The sequence below is a fragment of the Macaca fascicularis genome, chromosome 8, assembly GCF_037993035.2.
Source record: "Macaca fascicularis isolate 582-1 chromosome 8, T2T-MFA8v1.1".
NCBI lineage: Eukaryota > Metazoa > Chordata > Mammalia > Primates > Cercopithecidae > Macaca > Macaca fascicularis.
Genome location: NC_088382.1, coordinates 73,076,702 through 73,103,129, shown reverse-complemented (window position 1 = coordinate 73,103,129; position 26,428 = coordinate 73,076,702). Strand labels below are relative to the sequence as shown.

At 39.0% G+C, this 26,428-nt stretch overlaps 1 protein-coding gene across 7 annotated transcripts in view; it reads right to left on the bottom strand.

Moving 5' to 3' along the window:
• The window catches only part of YTHDF3 (YTH N6-methyladenosine RNA binding protein F3), a 42,385-nt gene extending 23,458 nt beyond the window's left edge, over positions 1-18,927 (bottom strand). Inside the window, exons 1-6 of one of the 7 annotated variants that reach the window (XM_065519289.1) lie at positions 18,647-18,927; positions 18,141-18,165; positions 16,743-16,810; positions 14,765-14,910; positions 12,157-12,242; positions 1,816-3,414 (exon numbers count right to left, since the gene is read on the bottom strand). In XM_065519289.1, coding sequence (XP_065375361.1) covers positions 1,816-3,414; positions 12,157-12,242; positions 14,765-14,822 — 1,743 coding nt within the window. In that variant the 5' untranslated portion in view covers positions 14,823-14,910; positions 16,743-16,810; positions 18,141-18,165; positions 18,647-18,927. The remainder of the gene's footprint in view (positions 1-1,815; positions 3,415-12,156; positions 12,243-14,764; positions 14,911-16,742; positions 16,811-18,140; positions 18,166-18,646) is intronic. The other 6 variants (XM_005563423.3, XM_015454897.3, XM_005563424.4 and 3 more) reach the window with 6 other exon arrangements.
• Positions 18,928-26,428: the final 7,501 nt, after the last annotated feature.

The window sequence follows — 26,428 nt, the reverse complement described above, 5'->3', positions numbered from 1 at the left end:
TAGAGTTAAATTAAGTTACCTCTTTATCTTAATTTCTACATAGGAACAGGCATTCTGTAAGAACATGCTTTCCATAGTAACAAGCATTATTTACTAGAGGAGCTTCTAATTTAACCCCTACTAAGTTTCAAAAGAAATTTAAATGTATCCCCTATAGAAAAGCCCATCCATTTTCTCTTTCCACCTAAAAACAGAACTCCAATTTTATGTTACAGTTTGGAAGAGAAAACATTCCCTAGTTCAACTTACTCTTGTGGCCCTGTGATCAAAGTCTGGCCAATATTTGGGGGGCTAATCCCCATATGGGCCGCTTAGCAAGATATTTTTAAAAAATAAAAATAAAAAAATTCTGGCCAATATAAGGATAAACAGCATGTTTTATTTCAGGAATGTCTCCCTCAATCTTACAGAGGGTACATAACAGAATTAGGAATCAAATTCTGCAAAGCCTGTATTTTGTACAAGTGCTTTAAGTATAAAAATTACAAAAATACTTCAAGAGTTTTATGTTTTAAAAATATATTTTGCCAGGCACGGTGGCTCATGCCTGTAATCCCAGCACTTTGGAAGGCCGAGGTGCACGGATCACGAGGTCAGCAGTTCAAGACCAGCCTGGCCAACATCGTGAAACCTGTCTTACCAAAAATACAAAAATTAGCCAGGTGTGCTGGCGGGCGCCTGTAATCCCAGCTACTCGGGAGGCTGAGGCAAGAGAATCGCTTGAACCCAGGAGGTGGAGGTTGCAGTGAGCCAAGACCACGCCATTGCACTCCAGCCTGGGTGACAGAGAGAGATTCCATCTCAAAAAAAAATAAAAACAAAACAAAACAAAACAACAAAAATATATATATATACATGCAATTTCTTATAAACACAAAATTAGAGTAAAACATTTATTTAAAAGTTGTTTCAGCCAGGTGCAGTGGCTCAGGACTGTAATCCCAACATTTTGGGAGGCAGAGGGGTGGGGACAGATCCCTTGAGCTCAGGACATCAGCCTGGGCAACAGGGGGAAACCCTCTACCTACAAAAAAACACAAAAATTAGCCTGGCATGGTGGCATGTGACCGCAATCCCAGCTACTCGGGAAGCTGAGGTAGCAGGATCGCTGGAGCCCAGGAGATCAAGGCTGCAGTGAGCCATGTTCACGCCAGTACACTCCTGCTGGGACAAGAGAGACCCTATCTGAAAAAAATTAAGTAATATATAAAATGTAAATAAATAAATAACTAAAACGTGTTTTAAGTGCCAGGTTCAGTGGCACAGGTCTGTAGTCCCAGCTACTTGGGAGTCTAAGGCAGGACGGCTGCTCGGGGCCGGGAATTTGAGGCTATATTCCATGATTGCACCTGTGAATAGCCACTGCACTCCAGCCTGGGCAACATGGCAAGATGACATCTCAAAAAAAAAATTCTTTGTTTCAAACTCTAAATACATTTTCTCCTATCTTAGTATGATTAATATTATTAGTAATTAGAGCCCCTGGTTAGTTTACAAAGTCTGTTTAGTTACAAATGCCAAAATTTATTCAGCTTTGATGATAAACACTGCGGCCCAATGGCCTTTATCATCTAGGGAGTATGAAGAATGTGCAAGAGGCTAACTCAGCGTGAGTTACCCTGGGAAAGGAAAGAAATGACTCATATAGGACACACACAATACCTTCATGGGTGTTTGTAGAGTTGTTTCTTAAGTAGTTGGTTTCCTTCACAGAAAATTTTCAAACTCAGAATACTAACAGGCATTCAAGAATACCTATCCATGCACCCCACCAGCAATACAAAGACCCCAAACAAAAAATTACTATATTCTTACCCTACGCATGGCTTCCTCCTCTTCTTGACGCTTTTCATAATGTGCAAAGTCATCAAAGATTGAGGTGGTATGCTTGAAAGTAGCAATTATTTTAAGCACTTGCTTAGCTTTTTCTAGGGGTACCTCTTGAGTGTCCCTTGAATTGGTAACCGGTTTGTTGTCATTATTTTCTAAGCGAATATGCCGTAACTGGTTATTGGGAACATCTTTGACAAAGATCCATTTAACTTCAAATTTGCCCTTCCACTTATCCTGAGACCAGACACCAGCATACGCATTATAGTCCACAACAGACTTCATTTCAGCCACTCCACAAAAATGTCCACTGCCATTCACACTGAAGAGTAAATAGAGTGGGCCTTTCCCATTCAGGGAACGGTAAGCTGCATCCAAACGCTTATTACCATGCTCAGTACTACACCAGATAGAGTATTTAATGGAACGATGTATGTCATCCTCAGAGTAGCTTTTAATTATAAACACACGTCCATTCTTCAGATTCCAATCAAAGTCTTTGGGATTATAGTTGTTTATGGCCTTTAGCTTTTCCAGCACGGGATGCACTTCTACACTAGAAGGTGAAGCACTGACAGGTACAACACCTAAACCAAAGTTTTCACTGCCCGCTCCATTGTTCTGGTTGAAGCCTGCTCCCCTGTTCCGAGGAGCTACCCAGCGATTCTGCAGCTGCTGCTGTTGAGGCTGCACTTGGTGAGGCTGGGCCTGTGGCTGAGGTCCTTGTTGCTGCTGTGGTTGTGGTGGTTGAGGCTGCTGTTGAGGCAGTTGGCTTTGCACCAATGGTGGTGGTTGAATTAATGGCTGAGGCTGCTGGATTATAGTTTGAGGAGGCAGAACTGGTTGGGTTGGTGGAGCCTTTACCACTGACCCCTTTTCATCCCAAGTTCCAATATTCATGTTGTGTTTTATAGGAGGTGGTGGTACAGCAGAACCCCCAATTCCCACATTGCCCTTGGGTTTAAGTTTCGGTTGAGGTTTGGCAGGTTTTCTGGCAATGGCAGCCCAGGAGGTTGGTTTAGGTGCTGCACTGCTAACTGGGGGCACACTATTGGTTGCAATGCTAGTCATACCACTGCTGCTCAAAGCTGTACCTACAGTTTTTGTCACTGCAGCTGTCAGATCACCACCAATTTTCAGTCCAGTCATGCCTTGCTCAATACTGCTAATGCCAGGCACCTTACTCAAAGTATCATTGCCAAATCCAGCCTGTCCATCAGTAATAGCTCTCCCAAGAGAACTAGGTGGATAGCCATAACTGCTACTATAAGCAGAACTTTGTGTTGATTGTCCCTGAGATCCACTTGTCCCCCATGTAGAGAAATCAGCATTACCAGGAAAAAAGTTAAATCCATGTTGACCAAGAAATGGAGGGGTATTTCCTAATGCCCCAGGTTGACTAAATACACCATCTGGTATATAGTGATGTTCTCCATTACTCATTTGTCCATAGGTTGTCAGATATGGCATAGGCTGGTCTCCAGCCGTGGACCACGCTGCTTCCCCAAGAGAATATGGAAATCCAATGGATGGAGCATAGTAACTAGGCATGTACGGATCTGACATTGGTGGATAGCTATTACTCTGCAAAACAAAATATCACAATCAGTAGCGAAATGTCCTCTTAAAAGGGCAAAAAACGAAATCTGAAAGATTAAAATCAAGAAGTTTTAAGTAAATGAAAATAAAAGATGTACCTATTCTAGATAAACAAAACTAAAATTTCAATCCAATTTTATCAACAGAAAAATTTGCTAATGAGTATTCACATCTTAAAATATTTATTACAAAATAACCTATAAGGCTTTTTTCAGGGACGAGAGTGGGGGTATAATTAGTATTATTTTTGTTTGAAGAGCCAGGCCCTCAGTCACAATTTAAAAATATCTTAATTTCTACAGAAGGCTAATATGTAAACTTTGTGGACACAAAATTACGATTTACAGCCAGCTGTACTTTAACCAACTGATGTATGCAATCACTTACATGCAAGGATTAAATAAACTAGACAACTCTGCCAAATAATAGAAGAATTACAGCTCATCTATATGATGGAATCCAGTTCAGTCATTACATTTTGTACTTTCGTTAAGGAGAAAATGGAGAAATGCTCATAGTCTGAGAAGATTCAAGATTATGTCTATAGCAGGATCCAAATTTCTTTTTGTTTTGCTTTGCCTTGTTCATTTCAAAAAGAAATAAATTCCTCATCATAGTTTCTTACTGGTGGAATAACAGACATGTTTTTCTTTATACTCTCCGTTTCCCCAAATTTTACACAATAAACCTATTACAGAACAGTTTTGTTTTTTTAATTTAGAAATAGTGAGTTCATATAAATTTTTTTCCAGAATTACTGCAATTCAATCAACCTTCATTATACTCATCATTTAGTGAACTGCCAAAAATCAAGGCACCAAATTTCACTAAAGGAGAAAAAAAAAAGCTCAAATTTGTTACTAGATAATATAAAAAATAAAATAAAGTATTTTAAATACTTATTTCTTTTGAAGTAAGCTTCTTAGGCAAAAAAAAAAAAAAAAAAAGCTCTGAAACTAGATTTTCGATCTTTGATTTAGGTGTGCTTTTATTCTATTTTATTTTTGAAACAGAGTCTCACTCTGTCACTCAGGCAGAAGTGCAGCAGCGCTATCTTGGCTCACTGTAACATCCACTTCCCGAGGCTCAAGCAATCCTCCCATTTCAGCTCCCAGAATAGTTGAGACCACAGACGTCCACCATCATGCCCAGCAAATTTTTTGTATTTTTTGTAGAGATGAGGATTTCACCATGTTGCCCAGGCTGGTCTTGAACTCCTGGGCTCAAGCAATCTGCCCGTCTCAGCCACCCAAAGTGTGATTTATGTGTCATTTTAAAGCACTGCACAGAGCTTCACAATTTGTAGATTTACGCAAAGTGAAAAAAATCCACTAATATTGTCAGTACAACTGGTATTACTTTTCAAAGGTCAATACCATTTTGAAGGTTATTTAATTTATATAGACAGTCAAAGTTCTTTGGAGTAAAGTTCTTAATCCATTTCTTCTACTGTTACACTCTTGTCACTATTTCGTGGCTGCTTTTCCACTCATGAATGTGTGACAACAACATCACAGTTCCTACCTAGAACTAATTTTAAATTATTTTTCAAAAGGCTTATCATTGAAAACTGAGATGTTTTATTACTAAGTTACTTGTTTTACTATTAAATTACCTTTGGTATACAAAGTATTTGTTATACTCTTGTAACTGTCTACTGTCTATGGAAAGCTAACTTAACATATTGTTTTTTGAAATGATTCTCTGATATGACTAAAATAACTTAAGAACCAAATATAATGTAATAGAGGTTACATTTAAATAATAATTCTGATGAAGATTTACTGGCTATTGCCAGTTGTATTGTTATTTCTTCTTCCAACACAATCAGTCCTTCATATCAGTGGTTCTACATCTGTGGATTCAACCATTCAGATTGAAAACAGCTGTGAAAAAGAAATGAATAGTTGCATCTGTACTGAACACATACAGACTTTTTCCTGTCATTATTACCTAAACAATACAGTATAACCATTTTTACTATATTAGGTATTATAAATAACCCAGAGATGATCTAAAGTATACAGAAGGATGTGCATAGGTTACACGCAACTATTACACAATTTTATATAAGGTTCTTGAGCACATGCAGATTTTGGTATCTGTTAGGTGTTCCGGAACCAATCTCCCACAGATACCTAGAGACGACCGTATTTTTGATCCACAACTGACTGAATCTGTGAATGTAGACACTGCAGATATAGAGGGCTGACTATACTTAAAACTGGAAAATTCATGTGTTACTAACTGAACACATTCTTCAGCTATAATGGATACTTAGTAACTCTAACTGCAAATATAGTCAAAGAATGCTCACAATATTCACATGAAAGGAATCAACAGCATGTTTAAAACTGCAATAGTAGCATCTTACAGAAATCAATATTGGAAGTATTGACTGCTATATTTAAATATATCTATAAAGAAAAGCCTGAGGGAAGTTCAAATACACCAACAATAGTTTTTGAAGAAAAAAATCTTAACAAAATTAATGACTAAACTTTGGAAGCTATGAAGATGACACACACAAATGTGTACAATTTGATCACTAAAATATCTACTAAAAATGAAAAGTATTCAGTGCTTCACACTGACAAAAAGTCATTGTGATATAAAACTCTCAAAAGTTTAATAAAAATGAGAAGTATAAACGAATATACATTAACTGATTAAAAGATAAAACTGGGCTGGAAGCAGTGGTTCACACCTGTAATCCCAGCACTTTGGGAGGCCAAGGCAGGCCAGCCTGGCCAAAATGGTGAAACCCCATCTCTACCAAAATTACAAAAATTAGCTGGGCATGGGGGCACACATCTGTAATCCTAGCTACTCGGGAGGCTGAGTGAGGCAGGAGAATCGCTTGAACTCATGAGGCAGAGATTGTAGTGAGCCGAGATCACAACACTGCACTCCAGCCTCGGCGACAAACGAGACTGTCTCAAAAAAGAAAAGAAGGCCAGGCGCAGTGGCTCAGGCCTGTAATCCCAGCACTTTGGGAGGCCGAGATGGGAGGATCATGAGGTCAGGAGATCGACACCATCCTGGCTAACACAGTGAAACTCCGTCTCTACTAAAAAATACAAAAAAACTAGCCGGGCAAGGTGGCGGGTGTCTGTAGTCCCAGCTACTCAGGAGGCTGAGGCAGGAGAATGGCATAAACCCGGGAGGCGGAGCTTGCAGTGAGCCAAGATCCGGCCGCTGCACTCTCTAGCCTGGGCGACAAAGCAAGACTCCAGCCCAAAAAAAAAAAAAAAAAAAAAAAACTGTATACTGTCTTCATCCTTTTTTTAAACCGTTAAACATATCCTTTATTTATAATTTTAACTATTTATTTCAACCACTAATCAAATGCATACATTGCAAAAAACGTTGATATAAGATTCTCATGCTAAAAGAAAATCTACAGTTAAATGGAAAAGACAAATAATACAGGAAAGTGGATAAATTCCACATGGAGATGCATAGTAAAGGTGGGCTGAATATGAAGGTAACTGGTTTCCAAGTTTTAATTTTGATTGTTGGCAATGCAATCCAGATTCAGCAGTCTTCATCTGGATGTGGGAGTGGAAAAGCACACAAAGTAGGAAGTTTTTATGTTAATTCTTTATAAGAAAGCATTCAGAAAATTAAACTCAAAATTTATATTGAATATTCTTATTTCACCATGACAAATGCTGAATTCTACACAATAGTTACACATAAAGTTTTTAATTTGTCTATACCCATAGTGTTATTCAGGGGTCAGGAAACTAAGAAGCCAACAAGTAAATCAAGCCATGTTCAGTCTCTGTCACCTATTTGGGTTTTTTACTTTTAGCAACTCTTATAAAAGCTATTAGCTTAAAGCCAGGCACGGTGGCTTACGCTTGTAATCCCAGTTACTCCGGAGCCTGGAAAAGGAGGATCAATTGAGTCCAGGAGTTCAAGACCAGCCTGCACAAGAGATTATCTCATTAAAAAAAAAAAAAAATTAGCCAGGCATGGTGGTGCATGCCTGTAGACTTAGCTACTTGGGAGGTGAGGTGGGAGGATCGCCTGGGCCCAGGAGTTCGAGGCTGCAGTGAACTATGATCACACTACCGTACTCCAGTGTGGGCTACAGAATAAGACCCTCTTTAAAAAAAAAAACAAAAAAAACCCCACACACACACACACACAAAAATTGAAGTGCTTCAAACTCCTGAAGTGACTTCTGATTTAACAACAAAAAGCAAAAAGTTAAGTGATGTTCATTCTAATTTTAATGCCTGTATTATGCTATGTACTTTCTCCTATTATAATTTTCTAAAAGTATAATTTATGCATATCTAATCATAAAAATGTCATAAGAAAAATGTCATAATAATATTCAACCTGAATATTTCACCAACCATAATTCTTCATTCTCTAATTCTATTAGATAACCTAATCCATCCATTCACTTAATAAATAATGAATGCTATATGTGCCAGATACCATGCTGGTTACTGGAGACAAAAAAATAACATGGTCTCCAATCGGGAGCACTTCACAGGTATGGTGAGGAAGACTTATTTACTCTATAATGTGATAATTACTCTAACTGAAGCACAAAGAAAGTAAAACAAAACACTTAAGTACAAAGAAGAGGGAGTAAATAACTGGAAAATCAGAAAAGACTTCCTGAAGGAAATGCCATAGGTGTGTGTACACGTTTGTATAAGACATACATACAAAAATTGAGATCGTGAAAGAAACATTAAGAAAATACTTATACTTGCATAAAATAATGGTAAGTTCTATTTTGCCAATCAGATGGAGAAAGTTGGCAGAAGATGAGCTAGAAAGGGAAGTGGAACCACCACTTTAAGGGCATTCATGTAATAAATGTATTCACTGTTGAGAAGCTACAGTAATTATTTGACATTACAGTGACACAATCAGACTTGGATTTTAAGACTGCTGAGTGGCAGTACAGAATTATTAGTTAGAAAATCACATCAATAGGCAGAACTAATGAATACCTTAACTAAGGACAGTGATGACAACGGCAGAAAACGACAATTTAATTCTCTATATTACTTCTCTGATAAAAATAGCTAAGAACTTACTTTCCCGAACACACAAGCAGACAAACTCAACTTGAGTTTTCCAAATTATTCTTCAAATTTATATGCACAAATTACATGGCATATTTAACAGTGCCAATTAAAATCTAAATTTTCCAATCAATTCAGTCATAAAATTATTCTGAAGAACTATAAAGAACTAATTTTAAGAAATGAAGGACTGTGATTTACTTTCAAAATTACTATAAACTTAATACTTATTCCTTCAGAAACTGAACACTATAAAATAGAAGAAACACGCTGCCACAGAAGTAGAAAGGCCAACAACTTGTTTTAAAGTACCCTTGGGTTTGATATGAACTAGATCAAAGTATACAAAACAATTTAAATCATTAGCAAAAGACGTTAAACACCTTTCCCATCAAAATACTTATTTTCATTTATAATTTTAAAATCAGATAAATTAATTTTAAAAACACACTGTGTACAGTGTATAAGGACCTTATTAAATAGTTGTATAACTTTAAATTTGCCACTATCTTCTTGAGATCTTTCACCAATAAATCCAGTTTTCACTCATGTATTATGATAGTACTATTTAAAAGGTCCAAACATTTTATTTAATTTTCTAGCTAGGTAATTGAGAGTAACCTAAATTCTCATACAATTTACCTTGAAGATTCCAGATAATTTTCAATAAACCCAGTTTTCAATATTCTACAGTATTACTCCTCTTTAAAATGTAAATATGTATCTTGCTAGAGATAATTATTTTTAATATTAAAGAAAGACGACTGCTAAAAATATATTTAGTACTGCAAAGGATAGGTAGAACAGGCCTTACTGGAATCAAACTTTACAACTTCTCTTCAAACAGTATACAAATGTTGATTCCAAATGTCATGAGTTAAAACAAATCTTTTAAAACATTAAAACAAATATTTTACAAATGTTTTGTCCCAATGTAAGCCGCAATGATGTAGCTGAAAAAATTCATTTGGGTTCACTAAGGTAAATGCCTTTATATCCTTTAAAAAGTAATGGTTTCCCAAACACTTTTTAAAACTTTTTCTTTTTTTTTTTTTTTTTTACAAGTAAAGTCTTACGCACAATTCCAATATATAGAACAGATAAAATGCAAACCACAGCACTGGTTGCTACACTGGTGGGATTCAGGCACCCTCCACTGGTTTTTCCCCTAGGAAGAGACTAAAGTGCCTCTATGAAATACCAGAAGCTCTCTTGACAAAAATTTTTCCTCCAACAGAAACCCTTCTATGTCCTTGTGACAAATAATAAAAAATTGTAAAATATCTGTTACCAAGTAAAACATGCAAGAAGATTACTTCAGGTAGCAATTTCAAAACTGTCTTTTACAGTCCACTAAAATTCCTTAAAAAAGAGTTTGAAAGGCTGAGTGGGGTGTTCCATGCCTGTAATCCATCTCAGCACTTTGGGGGGCCAAGGCAAGCAGATCACTTGAGGTCAGTAGTTCAAGACCAGCCTGGCCAACACGTTGAAACCTCGCCTCTCCTAAAAATATAAAAATTAGCCAGGTGTGGTAGCATGTGTCTGTAATCCCAGCTACGTGGGAGACTGAGGCAGGAAAATTTCTTGAACCTGGGTGACAGAGGTTGCAGTGAGCCAAGATCATGGCACTGAACTCCAGCCTGGGCCACAGAGCGAGACTCCGTTTCAAAAAAAAAATAAACAGTTTGAACAAGTCAGGATTTTTTATACTATATCTTCATCTTAAGAACCTCATTTTCAATTATAATTTATAAACTATGAAATCAAGTAGCAAAAAAAAAAAAACAGTTCAACTGTTTAGCCCTCAAAATTTCTCAAACCTATCTAAACATGGAGATCTTTTTGAAGGAATATTTACTACACCTCCTAATATCAAAATTTCTCAGCAAAGCTGGAAAATACTGCCATATTGCCATAAGTGTTAACTGAGATCACTCTATGAGCCAGAATGTAATAAAATCACACTTCTTTTAAAACTTGCACTACATTTCACAACAAATGATCTACTTTCATAACCTTTAGGTGGAAAAGTAATTTTGCTGAGATCGTAAAGTTTTTTTCTTTCCCATTTATTTCTTCTCCTCCAACGTATGCTAGGAATGTTGCTCAGTAGATCAGAAGGGGTGGTCAAGGGGAAGAAGTAACCAAGAGGTAGATGAGGTTGAACACAACCACCACTCTCCTTGGTCCTAAAAATAATCCTGCATCCCACAAATTGGGAACTATTTTTTGTTCAAATTTTCCCTATAACTCTACTGTACAAATTGTTCAATTCTGTAGTAAGTTTTGGTTCCTTGTTCTTTCACAGTGTCAAAAATCTAGGTTAAAATTTTAGAGTACATTTTTCATTTTCTCCATATATGCAAGCAGACAAGTCAAACTTCAGTTTTCCAATTTACTCTCCAAATTTATGGACATAAACTAACTGGCATCTTTAACAGTGCCAATTAAAATCTGAATTTTCGGCTGGGCACGGTGGCTCACGCCTGTAATCCCAGCACTTTGGGAGGCTGAGGCGGGCAGATTACTTCAGGTAAGGAGTTCAAGACCAGCCTGGTCAACATGGTGAAACTCTATCTCTACTAAAAAATACAAAAACTAGCCAGACGTGGTGGCATGTGCCCATAATCCCAGCTACTCAGGAGGCTGAGGCAGTAAGAATCACTTGAGCCTGGGAGGCAGACGTTGGAGTGAGCCAAGATTGGGCCACTGCACTCCAGCCTGGGCAAGAGAACAAGATTGTCTCAAAAATTAAAAACAAACAAACAAAAAAACTGAATTTCCAATGAAATTAATCATAAAATTATTCCAAAGAACTACATAACTAATTTTAAGACCCAAAGCTCTTGAGCATTTTTTGCTTTTTTAATGCAAAACAAAAAGTTTCATTCCAGAATGTTCTCTCTAAAAAAAAACTGGTGAATACTGAAAATGTATTTTCTTCATTTATTTCTATCAGTGGCATATTTTTAATAACAGACAGAAATGGATGCAGAAATGGCATACAGATACCATTGTTCTTCAATGTTTAAATTGGAGTTCTGCTTGTACACAAATACTCAAGGCCACCAGTTACCAATTACTTGCTTTGATAAAACTGTCCATGTCTACAATACGCAAGCAACTGTTTATAAAGCAAGTATGTTTATAAACTCCTTAACTCTATCCCTAACATTAACAAGGCATGTTAAAATTTTCAATAGTTATCAATGAATTCAAATTGGAATGTTTTTAAAAAAAGAAAACACTACACTTGACTCAAAATTGCAGGCAATTTCAGGCAACTAATCCCTCCTCCAAATACACAAATTTCTAGCTAATTAAGCCTTTTAATTAGCTTAAGCTATGAAGATATAGCAGTGACATTAAAAAATTAAGTTCCTTCAATACACACACACACACAAAAAACCTAACCATAATATATACAAATAATGGTCACCTTCAAATCTTTATTCTGTATTTCATAACCTAGTTTCTGGTGCCTATACTTTCTGAAGAACTCTCCTGTGCCATAAACCTGCAACTGCTACTCACTACTCACTTACTATATAGGTACACGAGATGAATGAATCCATGTTATGGTTAATCTCATTAAATAATCTATTTGGAAAATCAATTAATATTAATAAAAGGTTAATTTCCTAAAATCTGAAACTGTCAGAAGACTTACCTGATTTGTCTGGCTACTTAAGTATGGCTCAAAATCATCATCATTTACAGCATCTTTTTGATGAATCGAACCGTTTTGTACTGAAACTAAAAAATACGTTTGTATTAGAAGTGTTGTAGCTATCTTTACGAAACTCACAGCACAATCTAATGTTTTTAATATTTTTCAAGCCAAAAAAGTAATCAGAAAAAATAATACTGAGTTATTTTTCCTTTTAAGAACCCTCTTAAGGATAAACTATTTTAGATACAAATATTTATGTGCCACAAATACTTAAAAGTCTTTTGATATATAAGCCCAAGACTACATCAAGCCATATATATACTTCCCCTTACCAAAAACTTTAAGTAAATATCCCAATCTCAACACTGTAGTGAGTAAACTGTTATACAACAATGTTGGAAAGAGTTTCCTAATGCTATATTTGAATCTAAAATAACTATTTCAAGTAGTGTTGTAGGCAATAAAAAAGATTTCTGAATGTTCTCTAACTTTGTTTAAATCTCTAAATTATTTACTCTAATAAAAAAATAACTATTTTTTAATCTCACGTTACAGTAAATATCTTAAATGTCTCCAGTAAAGTTTAGACTAAAATTAACTTGAAACAATATCACAATGAATAGACTTATAATTATGAAATGTCTAAATAAAGAGGGCTTTAATTCTAAGCCCCCTAAAACGAAGACTTTCACATGAAACGACAAACAAAATTAAGACACAAATGATAGCCATAATCATCCTTGCAACAGATGAGAAAACAAGTCAGAAAATAATTTTGTTCAAAGGTCATCTCCATAAACACTCTGAAGTTGTTATTCTCTGGATGCTGTTTCAGAGTGCTTTTGAGCAGACTCCAGAAGTAAGGTCCTGAATTTGAATCTCAAGTCCCCCACTGAGGAGATGATCTCCAGTTAGGGATTTAACCTCTCTAACCTTTGACTGTTTCTCTGTTTCAGAAGGTTATGAATAGTACCTACCTCATCTCATCTGATTATTAAATGACAGTGTTCAATAATCTTAGATATTATCACATTAAATATTACAAGATCCAAATAGGACTAAGATGACTTTAGAACCATTTAAACGGAAGTGTTACTAGGCTAATACTTGCTGGGGTGGCACTATGTAAATATACTATTCTATACTAGTGAAGATGAAAAAAGTTGATAAAGTTTCCGATGGATGTCTACAAATTAGAAACAAAAAGAACTCAATATCTAAAGATTTATTGCTCAAAGGTACAACATCACCAAATTTTATGAAGTTAGGAGGGTGATGGGTTTAAGTTATGTGTTCCTCTGTAATATCGTAACATTTTTATTATCCCTAAATTTTCCCATGAGTATAGAGCACCTAAAATGTAATATTATGAGTTAACAGTGGCTTGGGAGCAAAGATACACAAAATCCCTTAAATCTTTGCCATCCGATGAGTAGCAAAGATCAAAGATATGATGCTACTGTGTAAAGCATTCCAAGTAGACTTCTTACTACACCACATTGCCCCTCAGAGGCCACAAGAGCAACCTGAAGGTCAACTTGATCCTGGCTCCACTAACGTTAATTTAACTACGTCTGATAAGGACTGCATCAGAACTAGAGTTGAGCTAAATATGCTCCATGGAATTTAAATATGTAACAGCCACTAGAAACCAAAATAAAGAGGGTGCCTTAGGTTACTTCTAGTGCCATTATAAGGCTGGGTTACTCATTTCAGTCCAAGAGATTCTGACATACCTGTTCTCCTCTGACACCAGCTTTACTGTTCCTAAATCAAAGGTAGTTATGCCTGGTCTATTACTTCTTGAAAAAATATTCTTCACTATTACATTCATACATGTTAGTCAATATTTGCAACAGCTAACAACTTAAAAATTATGACTATCTCTCATATCCACTAGGTTCTCAAAAATCTAGTTCATACAAATACAAAAACTGCCAGGCCAGGAGCTCAAGACCAGCCTGGGCAACCTAGCAAGATCCCATCTTCACGAAAAATGTTTAGAAATTAGCCAGGTGTGGTGGCATGTGCCTATAGTCCCAGTTACTCAGGAGTCTAGGGAGGATCACTTGAGCCCAGGCATTCCAGGTTACACTGAGCTATGATTATGTCACTGCACTCCAGCCTGGGCTACAGAGCGAGATCCTGTCTCTATTTAAAAAAAAAAAAAAAAAAAAAAAGTACTTACTTAAAATTTATCTGTATATTATACTGCTATTTTTACTTATTTCTTCTGTTCCATTCTTTCTCTTCTAAGGCTAGGCCTGAGAACAACCCATATACTATTACAAATACAGTCTACAGTCATTTTTAAATGATGCATAAATGTCTACAAAGTCTTAAAATATAGTACAAGAAGTTAATCTACTTAAAAAAAAAAGTTCAATTAAAAATACTTCACATATACTGAGAAGCTATTTGCATTAAACTAGCCCTTAAGTTTTGGAAGTGTATCTTTAAGAAAACGATCGTAAAGACTTTCGTTTTTGAATATTAACGACAAACTAATGTCTTGGAGTCTGAAAACCATTAAATAGAATTGAAATCCAAGCTAGTTCCATAGTCTGTAAAAGTTCTTCAGGGGAAAAAAGAACAGATGACTTACATGATTCTTCGCCTGTTTCCTCTGCTCTATGAAACAGAGTCAAATCAAGATAGAACATGGGCCTTAGGAGCCAGGTGATTCTTTGCTCTGGTCCTGACTACATCAAGTTAGGAAAGTCAACAGATCTGTGCATCATGTTTCCCCACCTACAAAAACAGCGACAATACCATATACCCTCTATCTCCTTACAAGGGCGTTGTGAGGATTGATAAAATGAAGCCTAAAATAATAACAGTAAAGTGCTTTGAAATCATTTCTTGGGAGGATGAGGAGAGAATACAACTGAATATTGCCAAAATGCAAGACATTTTCTACTACTTTCCTGAAAATTAAACCTTAGCCAAATTTAACCTAATTATTTTAAATTATAGTTGTATAAAACAATGCATATGCCTCTCTGTTGGAAGAGAGTGGAGAGGAGGAAAAAGATAAATCCTGTTCCATGAATTTGCTATTTATAAACTTAGGAAGAGGAGAAAGGAGGCAGTATGGCCTAAGACTGTAAGTATGGCATCTGACACTTCCATCCATAGTACTCCCAAATAAAAGCACTGCACACCTTTATTCCAATAAGCAAAAATTCTACTTGTTAATATTAAAAAAAATACAAAGTCAGTGTTAAATTATGAACCAATAGGCAATAATTATCCTTAAATTTCTACTATCCTTTGGTACTACTCTTGCCAAGGATAATAAAGAGTTCTGATATTTAACACAGGGACAGTCTATTAATTAAAAAAGAATTCAAACTTAGAAAACAAGTAAACCTTGAATTATTACTTATTCTACAAAAACATTTTTGCCATATCAAAGACACTTATTTAGAATTCCTTTTGGCTTCTGTAATGAATTAAGTAATTAAGGATATACAGAAAATCAAAGACACTAAAACTAGGTGTTAGGCTAATGCTGTCAACTGAAGACAATTCAGAAAAAAAACAGAATCTCTGAAATTAGAGTAAGTTGACTGAAAAGGATTATGTGTTCAAAACTCTGACACCAGCTTTTCAAGGACATATTATTTTTCATAAGCTTGCTAAGTTCTGAATTCAAGATTACACATATTTAGAATACTGAGCTTGTAGTTAAAGAAAAATAACTTAATAAAAGTAAACAGAATTGTAAAATAATTTTACTAGCTGGAAACAAGCTAAGGCAGAACAGCTTTTCTCAAATACACACATAGCTACTAATATGAGGTTCACTGGTGGTGCTGCCTTTGCCTTGTAATTCTCCCTGCAGAGTCATAAAAATACAAATAACGTATATGTGTATTTGTGCACTTGTAGCATCTGCCATTTTTAAGGAACTTAAATGATTAGCAATACTTTCAGGCCAGTAACATTTTTCCCCTCCTGCCAAGGCTCCACGCAAAGGAGTCTTCCCACATCTTAAAAATAGATTAAGTGAGGAAAGTGAAAAGAAATCCAGCAAATGTAATTGCTACTAGAGCAGCGAACTATTGTAATTATAAGAATCCTCACAACATACCACAGGAATTATGACTAGAGTTATTATTTTTATTTTATAGAGGGGAGATTCTGACAAACAAGTAGAATGTTTTCAAGCTCACTTGGCAAGTCAGTAGCCAAAGGCAGTATTAGAACTCAGGACTCCAAGGAATCCCAATCCATTATTCTAACCTTATATGAAATTAATAAACTGAACAACAAGGGGGAAAGAAAGAAAATTTCTTGAGAATAAAAAACTATCAAAATAAACACTTTGTGTATGTGTCTGAATACACCTAACAGAAGTGATACTGACGGATAAAAATTTTTGAAATAACCAAAAAATACTTATTTGCAAACAGTGGATATATTATGCAGTTTATAGATAACTCATGTCTAATATCAAAGATGCCACCAGTGCCTAACTAAGTGAAATGACCACTCATAAATCAAATTTATTTTACTGACTTACAATGCTGTAGAGACTCTTTTAACAAACAAGTACCTCATAGAACTTGTGTACTTACCTTAAAGCAGGTAACACAAAACACTTAGCATTTCAAATAGCCTTGCAAAGTGCCACCTCCCCACAGATCTAGGATAAAATAATTTATGCTAGGCAATAATGACAACAATTTCACAATCTCCAAGTCTATATAATTCCTAATGGGTAGACTAGTAAAAAAAGAAATTAAAGGATCATTCTTTTTAAAATTCACAAATTTTTAAAAACTCATTTAAAATAAATCAATATCCAATTTTATTTCAGGTTTATGCTTACAATAACAAAAAATTCTAGAAATGAAATTTTAAAAATTAAAATGTCTAAATATTTATATACTGCAAGAAAACATCTTTAATAAAAACAAACCAATAAATGTTACCTAATATGGTGCCATGTAATTGGCATGTACAAATTCCACATTTCAAAGGAAATTAACTAATCTACATTTCCAAAACCTATTATTTTAAATTCACCAAATTTGCAATAGCAAATAAATACCCTAACAAGAATTTAAAAGGCACCAAAGACAATCTATATCTAAAAGGCTACTATAGATCTTAATTTCCAACACTGTGTTACTGAAATCAACAAAAAGCAAATTTTAGCGTAATTTCAAGCACTACAAAACGTTACATATAATTTGCTTTGATGTTATTTAATTGGCACTATCCCAAGAAAGCAGTTATTGTTCTATACTTAACTAAATGTCACATGACTAATGTAGTCAGCTGACTGCACTGTTCCATATTAATACAAAACACACTTTAAAAAAAAAACACTTTTCTTTCAATGCTACTTTTACTAAAGAGGAAATTATAAAATCCTGAAAGAAAGTCACAAATTATTTTATTCTCAGCCCTTTATAGAATACCAGATTGATTCACACCTTGCAATCAGGACAACAGTGCAAGATGGCATGCCTACTTAATTCTAATCTCTCTCCTGTTGTTGCCTCCTTGCAACTGACTTCAATAGAATCTGTGATTAACAGTACAATTTTCATTAATGTGATGGAATACTATGTAGAGTTCCATTTTCCAGTGTAATCCAGACATGTCAAACAAAATGTCCACTTTAAGAATATACTTGTCTACATACATATGTAGAAATTTTTTGTGGCAGAAGTTACATAACACAGATAAACTGGAAAACCAACGAAATACCACTAGGTTCACACCAATTCCTGCTTAACTGACAAGGAAACTGTTTCTCGTACTACTTTGGTTTCTATAAAGTGGCTTCAAAGCAACGAACTACCGAAGTTCTGGATAGAACTTGGCTACCTTAGCCATGATGAATATTTTCTCTAATCCTACATTTTTTCCCAAGAGGGAGCAAAAATAAACAAAAAATCCTCACAGAGTTTAAAAGTAACATCAAGGCAACATTGAGCAGTAAGAAAAAAAAAATCCAAACTCACCTTTATTTCCTTGCCCTTTAGGTCTCTGTGTAGCAAGACGAAAGATGCGGTAAAGAGGAGAAAAAGGAAGAAGAGAGAAAGTGTGTTAATCAAAGGCATTATCAAAGACAAGTTATTTTAGACTATCCGCGTAGGAGTAAAAACCCACCATATCCTCCACAGCCACCAATTTCCCAACCACCCCCGGCCTTTAAACCTCCCACCCGCCACTCGGAATCCTTCTCCCAGAGCTCGCCCGGTCTCAGCCCCATGTCTGCCGCCCTCAGGATGTGTCCTAAGGCCCCTAAGACCGGTCTTTGCCCCCACCCACCGCGGCACCGCGCCCGCCCGCAGGCTACGAGGCCAAGACGTACGCCCCGGCCCAGGCAGCTACACCGCAGCAACTTGCGCCCGGGGCACCGTTATGGGGCCGGCAGCGGCGGCGACGGGGAGGAGCCGAAGCCCCGCGCGAGGGTGGAGCTCCGGGACTCGGGCCTTCGCCGAGCCTGGGGCCTCTGCTCCCTCACCTGATCCACGCTAGTGGCTGACATTCTTCACCGCAACCCGAGAGCCGCCGCCGCCGCCGCTGCCTGGGCCTCTCCCCGTGCACTCACAGCAGTTGGCTGTCGCCCTTGGCCGAGTGATTGTTCCAGCCGCCGCCGCTGCCGCCACTCGCTGAGAACCCAAAATGAGGGCCTCGCGCTCGGGAGTCGGAGGAAGAGGCCCGTCTTTTCCGCTTGCACGCTCCTCTTCCCCCTCTCGCTCTCCGCTTCTCGGGTCCACAATGGCGGACAGACTCCCTAGTCTCACTTCCGCTCCGAGCCTCCCTGACCTTCCGCTCTCCACTCTGACGTCCGCGCTCACCTCGCTCTTCCTCCCCCACCCTCCCGCCGCCGGTCTTGGCTCCGCCTCCGCACCGCCACGTCACCGGAGACGGGACCCGCGCTGACTGCCCGTGGGCGCATGCGTCGTGGAGGGAGGGCGTCGGGGCGTCCGCGAGCGCCAACTTTCAGCGTCTGGTCTGCGGATTCCTTCTATCCCGCCCCGATGCTGCAGGGCCCTGGCCGAGCGGCGTCAGCTGGAAGGCTGGCCAGATTTTGTCGCACTCGGGGCAGGAAGACGGCCGAGGCGGCGGCCGATGGAGATAGTAGTGCCTTGCTTAAGTCACGGCGGCCGGCGGCGCCCTCCTGGAGGCTGACTGGACGGAGGCAGGGAAGATCCCGGTGAGCGGGCCGGGCCTAACAGGAACCTCCAGCGGCCGCCCAAAGCCGCGGGCACGGGTGCTGACTCAGCTGCCCTCGGGACGGAGTTGCTGCGTCCCCACAAACCCGCCAGTGCAGCTGAAGTGGCGGGTTAGAGCTGTGGTACTCAAACATGTCCAAGCAAACGGGAGGAGCACCGGCGCGGGTTCAGTCTCTCCAAACCCGGTTCAGCCGTTATCTCTGGAGTCAGACTTCGCCGCCCAATTCATGGATTTGTGCTTTTGACTCCGCTCTGATTTTTTTGAATGAATAAAGTTGCCTGGGATACTTTAGTTGCAGAGCGTCTTTTCGACCCTAAAAAGAGGGAAATTTCCATTGAAAAAGTTTTTTTCCACATATTGGCAAACCCAAAGGATGCCAATTTGCAACATGTTGACATTTTCATTGAAATATCTACAATAAAGGCAAACATTGCTTGTCTTTCAGTGATACAGACTCCGTGGAAGGAAATAATTTAAATGACCAAATACTTTCTGTACTTCAAAACCATCAAATAAGTGATCATTTAGAAAGTATAATTGTAGAATCATAAGATTAATTTTGTAGTTTACAGTGCAACAGTATCTTAGAAGCACTGAATAATAGAAAAACTTGAGAGGCGACTTTTCTTGTGAATCACCAAGAGGCATTTTTGAGTTCTGGTCAGTTTCCCTGGCCCTCCCATTCATTGCCACAGGTCCCAACCTGAGCACCCTTGCACTTCCCAAGACTCCCCCAACGCTTTCTGCTGTTGCTCTCAATGTCTCACATCCTTCACTCCCAAACACCGTTTTAGTTTTAATGACTTTGCTGGTACATGCTGTGAACCAGGAACTTGAGAGAGAATATACAAGAGGAGGCTTATGAAATCTTGAAAGCCTTGTCTTTGATCCTTAGTATCATGGCTTTGGAACCCAATCAATTCGAGTTTGAATTCTAGTGGAGCAAGAATTAGTGTTATAACCTTGGTAAAGGCACTGAAACTTTGTTTGTTTGTTTGTTTTTTGAGATGGAGTCTTGCTATGTCACCCAGGCTGGAGTACAGTGGCGTGATCTCGGCTCACTGCAAGCTCTGCCTCCCAGGTTCACGCTATTCTCCTGCCTCAGCCTCCCCAGCAGCCGGGACTACAGGCGCAGGCCACCACCCCAGCTAATTTTTTTGTGTTTTTAGTAGAAATGGAGTTTCACCATGTTAGCCAGGATGGTCTCAATCTCCTGACCTCGTGATCCGCCCGCCTTGGCCTCCCAAAGTGCTGGAATTACAGGCGTGAGCCACTCTGCCTGGCCTGAAACTTTCTAAGCCTTGGCTTCCTCGTAAGTAAAATTAGGTCCTTTGTGTACAGTTCCTGACACACAAGTAAGCTTTCAACAAACTGTGGCTATATGCAGGTAGTGAATTGTTCCTTTGCTAAAAGATTCCCAGAAACAGTAATCGCTTACATTTATTGAGAACACATTATATGTCATGTTAATTCCCACAGCATCCTTGCAGAAGTGCCATTGCAAAAACTGACACAGTGAGGTTAGGAAACATGCCACGAATAACAGCCAGTCACTATGAGAGCCAGGTTTTGAACTCAGGCAGTTTGACTCCCAAGTTCCCACTCTAATAACTACCATATAATACTGGCTAATGACATAATATTATGAGCTTCTATTCTCTTTCATTTCTGCTCAACAAACTTCTTCCTTTATGGCTTTTCTTCCTAGCAATGAGGTCTGAACTTGCTGGTAGTGCTAACTAACCTCCAATATAAACCTACTTAATTTAATATTAACAGACTTTTGAAGTACATCTGGGGACTACCTAAAAACCATCTCCAATGCCTCCAGGAGTGTATTAGTCCGTTTTCATGCTGCTGGTAAAGACATACCCAAGACTGACAAGAAAAAGAGGTTTAATTGGACTTAAAAGTTCCACATGGCTGGGGAGGCCTCAGAATCATGGCAGGAGGCAAAAGGCACTTCTTACATGGGGGACAGCAGGAGAAAATGAGGAAAAAGCAAAAGCAGGAAACCCCGATAAACCCGTCAGATCTCATGAGACTAATTCACTATAATGATACTAGCACGGGAAATACCGGCCCCCATGCTTCAATTACCTCCCCCTGGGTCCTTCCCACAACACGTGGGAATTCTGGGAGATAAATTCAAGTTGCGATTTGGGTGAGGACATAGCCAAACTATATCATTCTGCCCTGGCCCCTCCAAATCTCATTTCCTCACATTTCAAAACCAATCATGCCTTCCCAACAGTACCCCAAAGTCTTAACTCATTTCAGCATTAACCCAAAAGTCTACAGTCCAAAGTCTCATCTGAGACAAGGCAAGTCCCTTTTGCCTATGAGCCTGTAAAATCAAAAGCAAGCCAGCTACTTCCTAGATACAATGGGGATACAGATAATGGGTAAATACAGCCATTCCAAATGGGAGAAATTGGCCAAAACAAAGGGGTTACAGGGCCCATGCAAAGGGCAGTCAAATTTTAAAGCTCCAAAATGATCCCCTTTGACTCCAGGTCTCACATCCAGGTCATGCTGATGCAACAGATGGGTTCCCATGGTCTTGGGCAAGGAGAATGGAAAGGATATTTTGAAAAATGTTGCCACAGAGCCTAGATTCTAAATAAAAATGCACTCTTCTGCAGAGCTATTAGGGTATGTCAGCCTCCTGGAGCACACATCACAGTGCAAAGCTTGGAAAGGAGAGGGCAGGCTGGATTTAAGGCCTCATTTTTCCCTCAGCAAACCTTGGTGTTTGTGTGTGCCTGTGTTGTTGTTGTTGTTGTTTGTTGTTTTGTTGTTTAATTATAGAGACATGGTCTTGCTGTGTTCCCCAGGCTGGTCTCCAACTCCTGGGCTCAAGGGATCCTCCCACCTTGGCCTCCCAAAGTGCTGAAATGACAGACAGTGAAGTTCCATTCTGCACAACTGTAACTTCTGTATGACTGCTTCTATCAGTTCAAATTAGGTTCAGCTACAAGTAGTATCAAGTTCAAAATAACAAGAGGTGAAGATAGAAATCTGTTTTTCTCATATAACAGCAGTTTGGATATAGTCCAGGAGTTGGGTTGCCATTGTATCAGATATCCAGGCTTCATCTAGTCTGTTGCTCCACCATCCTGTTATAAATAAAGTTTCGTTGCCACGAAAGAAACAGCACTCGAATATAGAATTTTCTTTTTAATTCTCAGCAAGCCAAGTTACTTCCATAGAAGGGTGCACCCTTACAGATGGAATAACGGTGAGCACACACTTGGACAAGGGAAGGGAAGGGGTTCTATCCCTGACGGATGTGGCCCCTGCTGCTGTGTCGTTCCCCTGTTAGCTAGGGTTAGACCACACAGGCTAAACTAATTCTGACTGGCTAATTTAAAGAGACTGACAGGGTGAGTGGTTTGGCGGGAAAAATGGTTATGACAGAGCAGGTAATCGGAATGAGTCAGGGTGGAGTAGGTAATGGGAATGAATCAGGGTGGAGCAGGTAATCGAAAAAGGTTGCTTTACGATGAAGTTAAGTTTAAAAGTAGAAGGCAAAGAATTGAACATACTGACATACTGATTCTTTGAAAAGAAATTTAGAACTCATATCTAACAATCCTCATTATGATACCTCTACCTGTGACCCATGATGGCTGCTCAACTTCCAGCCATCATAATCACATTCCCACCAGCAGAAAAACAAAGTTAAGAAAGCACATTATAGGCCGGGCGCGGTGGCTCAAGCCTGTAATCCCAGCACTTTGGGAGGCCGAGACGGGCGGATCACGAGGTCAGGAGATTGAGACCATCCTGGCTAACATGGTGAAACCCTGTCTCTACTAAAAATACAAAAAAACTAGCCGGGCGAGGTGGCGGGCGCCTGTAGTCCCAGCTACTCAGGAGGCTGAGGCAGGAGAATGGCATAAACCTGGGAGACAGAGCTTGTAGTGAGCTGAGATCCGGCCACTGTACTCCAGACTGGGTGACAGAGCGAGACTCTGTCTCAAAAAAAAAAAAAAAAAAAAAAACAGAAAGCACATTGTTCTCCTTTAAGGACATTTTGTAGAAATTGCATTTTTCCCATCTGTATTAGTCTGTTTTTGCATCACTATAAAGGAATACCCAAGACCGAGAAATTTATAAAGAAGAGAGGTTTAGTTGACTTACTGTTCTGCAGGCTATTCAGGAAGCATGGTGCCAACATCTGCTTGGCTTCTGGTGAGGCCTCAGGAAGCTTACAATCATGGCAGAAGGCAAAGGGGGAGCTGGCTTACACATGGTGAGAATGGATGCAAGAGTGAGATGGGGGAGGTGACATACACTTCTAAACAACCAGTTCTCCTGTGAACTCACAGAAAGAACTCAGTCATCACCAAGGGGATGGTGCTAAACCATTCGTAAAGGATCTGCCCCAGTGATCCAAATGCCTCTCCCCCATCAACATCAGGGATTACATTTAATTGTGAAATTTGGAGGGGACAAACATCCAAACTATATTACCATTTCTGGCTACTTCCTACTAACTAAAACATAGTTTCCTACAAGTATTTAAAGCTAAGTGAAAGCTGGAAAATATATTCTGAGTGGCCATTTGTTCAGTTAAAATGAGGGCTTTTACTACTAAGGAAGAAGGGGAGAATGGTTGGAGAGATACTTAGTAGTAAACTCTGTGCCTAGTAATTTCCTGGATTTGCTTTGTTAACTAGCAGCACTTAAACTTATCTTTGAGTTTTACCAGTGTTTAAGCCAAAATTTCTAAGGCTTTCTGTTATTTAAGTAACATACATAGTACATGAATGAAGTGTAGAAAATTCAACTTGAGGATTGGTTGATGCACTTTTAAAAAGAAGTATTCTTAAATATGCTTAAGGTAAAATCACTAACAGCTTAGAAAGACACTGAATAAAGTAAAAAATCAGTCAATCTTCTTTGAAACAGAAAAGCCAAAACTTTTCCATTTATTCTTATGTTTACTGCAGGGAAATTTACAGTGACAAGAAAAAGGCAGCAGAAAACATCAAATAACCTTAAGATTTGATTAAAGCAATTTCTTCAAACTGTTTCCTTGGGACTAGCAGCAACATCTAGGAACTTATTCAAATGGAGATTCTCGGGCCCAGCCCTTATTTACAGAATCAGAAGCTCTAGGGTTGGGACCAAAAGTCCGTGTATCAAAAAAAAAAAAAAAAAAAAAAAAAAAAAACAGTCATGGTGACCCACGCCTATAATCCCAGCACTTTTGGGAGGCTGAGGCAGATGGATCGCCTGGGGTCAGAAGTTCGAGATCAGTCTCACCAACATGGTGAAACTCCATCTGTACTAAAAATACAAAAATTAGCCAGGCATGGTGGTGTGCGCCTGTAATCCCAGCTACTTAGGAGGCTGAGGTAGGAGAATCATTTGAACCCAGGAAGTGGAGGTTGCAGTGAGCCACGATCACATCACTGCATTCCAGCCTGGGCAGCAGAGTGAGACTCTATCTCAAAAAAAAAAAAAAAAAAAAAAAAAAAAAAGCATCTTTGGTTGGGCACGGTGGCTCATGCCTGTAATCCCAGCACTTTGGGAGGCCGAGGTGGGAGGATCACCTGAGGTCAGACCAGCCTGACCAACATGGAGAAACCCTGTCTCTACTAAAAATACAAAATTAGCCAGGTGTGGTGGTGCATGCCTGTAATCCCAGCTACTCGGGAGGCTGAGGCAGGAGAATTGCTTGAACGTGGGAAGTTGCGGTGAGCCGCAATGGTGCCATTTCACTCAGGCCTGGGCAACAAGAGCAAAACTACGTCTCAAAAAAAAAAAGCACCTTTATTTTGAAATAATTGTAAATTTATGGAAGTATTGCAAAGAGAGTTCCCATGTGTTCTTCACTCCCCTTTCCGTAATTTTCACATCTTACACAACATTGTAATTATGCCAAGATATGGGCTTTAAAAAATTGTAATTGACATGGGTACAATACTTTTAACATTGGTACAATATTATTAACTATAGACTACTTAGAGTTCCTCAGTTTTTCCATGAATATTTTTTTTTCTATTCTAGAATACCATATAACATTTCAATGTCATGTCTCTTTAATCCCCTACAATTTGTCAGTTTCCTTGTTAGGTCTTGTTAAGTGTAGTTAGACTGGCATGAGTAGGGCAGGAGAGGGCTCTTCCCCTACCCACTAGGAATGTCGGGTAATGGTTTGGCAATTATCACATTGCCTTTCTAAAAGTGATAAATTGGCAGCTGGTGCCAGGAAGAGGCCATTTCCTGATGGTCCACACCTATTGCACTAAAACGTTAATTGAAAGCAGACATCAGGGAGAAGCAACTTCCTATGTATATGCATTAAGAGACAAAATGGTGGAGTATGATGTCTCCGGGCACTCCACCAGAAAAGGGAAAAAGTCTTAGATTGGCATGCATACGGGCTGGGTGCTGTGGCTCACGCCTGTAATCCCAGCACGTTGAGAGGCCAGGGCAGGTGAATCACTTGAAGTCAGGAGTTGAAGACCAACCTGATCAACATGGCGAAACCCCATCTCTACTAAAAGTACAAAAATTAAGCCAGGCACGGTGGCTCACACCTGTAATCCCAGCACTTTGGGAGGCTGAGGAGGGTGGATCACCTGAGGTCGGGAGTTCGAGACCAGACTGACCAACATGGTGAAACCGCATCTCTACTAAAAATACAAAAAGTAGCCGTGCGTGGTGGCCAGCGCCTGTAGTCTCAGCTACACGGGAGGCTGAGGCAGGAGAATTGCTTGAACCTGAGAGGTGGAGGTTGCAGTGAGCCAAGATTGCGCCACTGCACTCCAGCACTCCAAAAAACAAAAACAAAAATTAGCCAGGTGTGGTGGTTCATGCCTATAATCCCAACTACTCGGGAGGCTGAGGTAGGAGAATCACTTGAACCCGGAAGGCAGAGGTTGCAGTGAGCCAAGATCATGCCACTGCACTCCAGCCTGGGTGACAAGTGAGACTCGTCTCAAAAAAAAAAAAAAAAAAAAAAAAGGATGGGCATGCGTACAACTTCCTAAACACAGTACGCATGCTCACTTCCCAAGGGGAGGTAGGGCACTGTGCCTGCGGGTGGCCC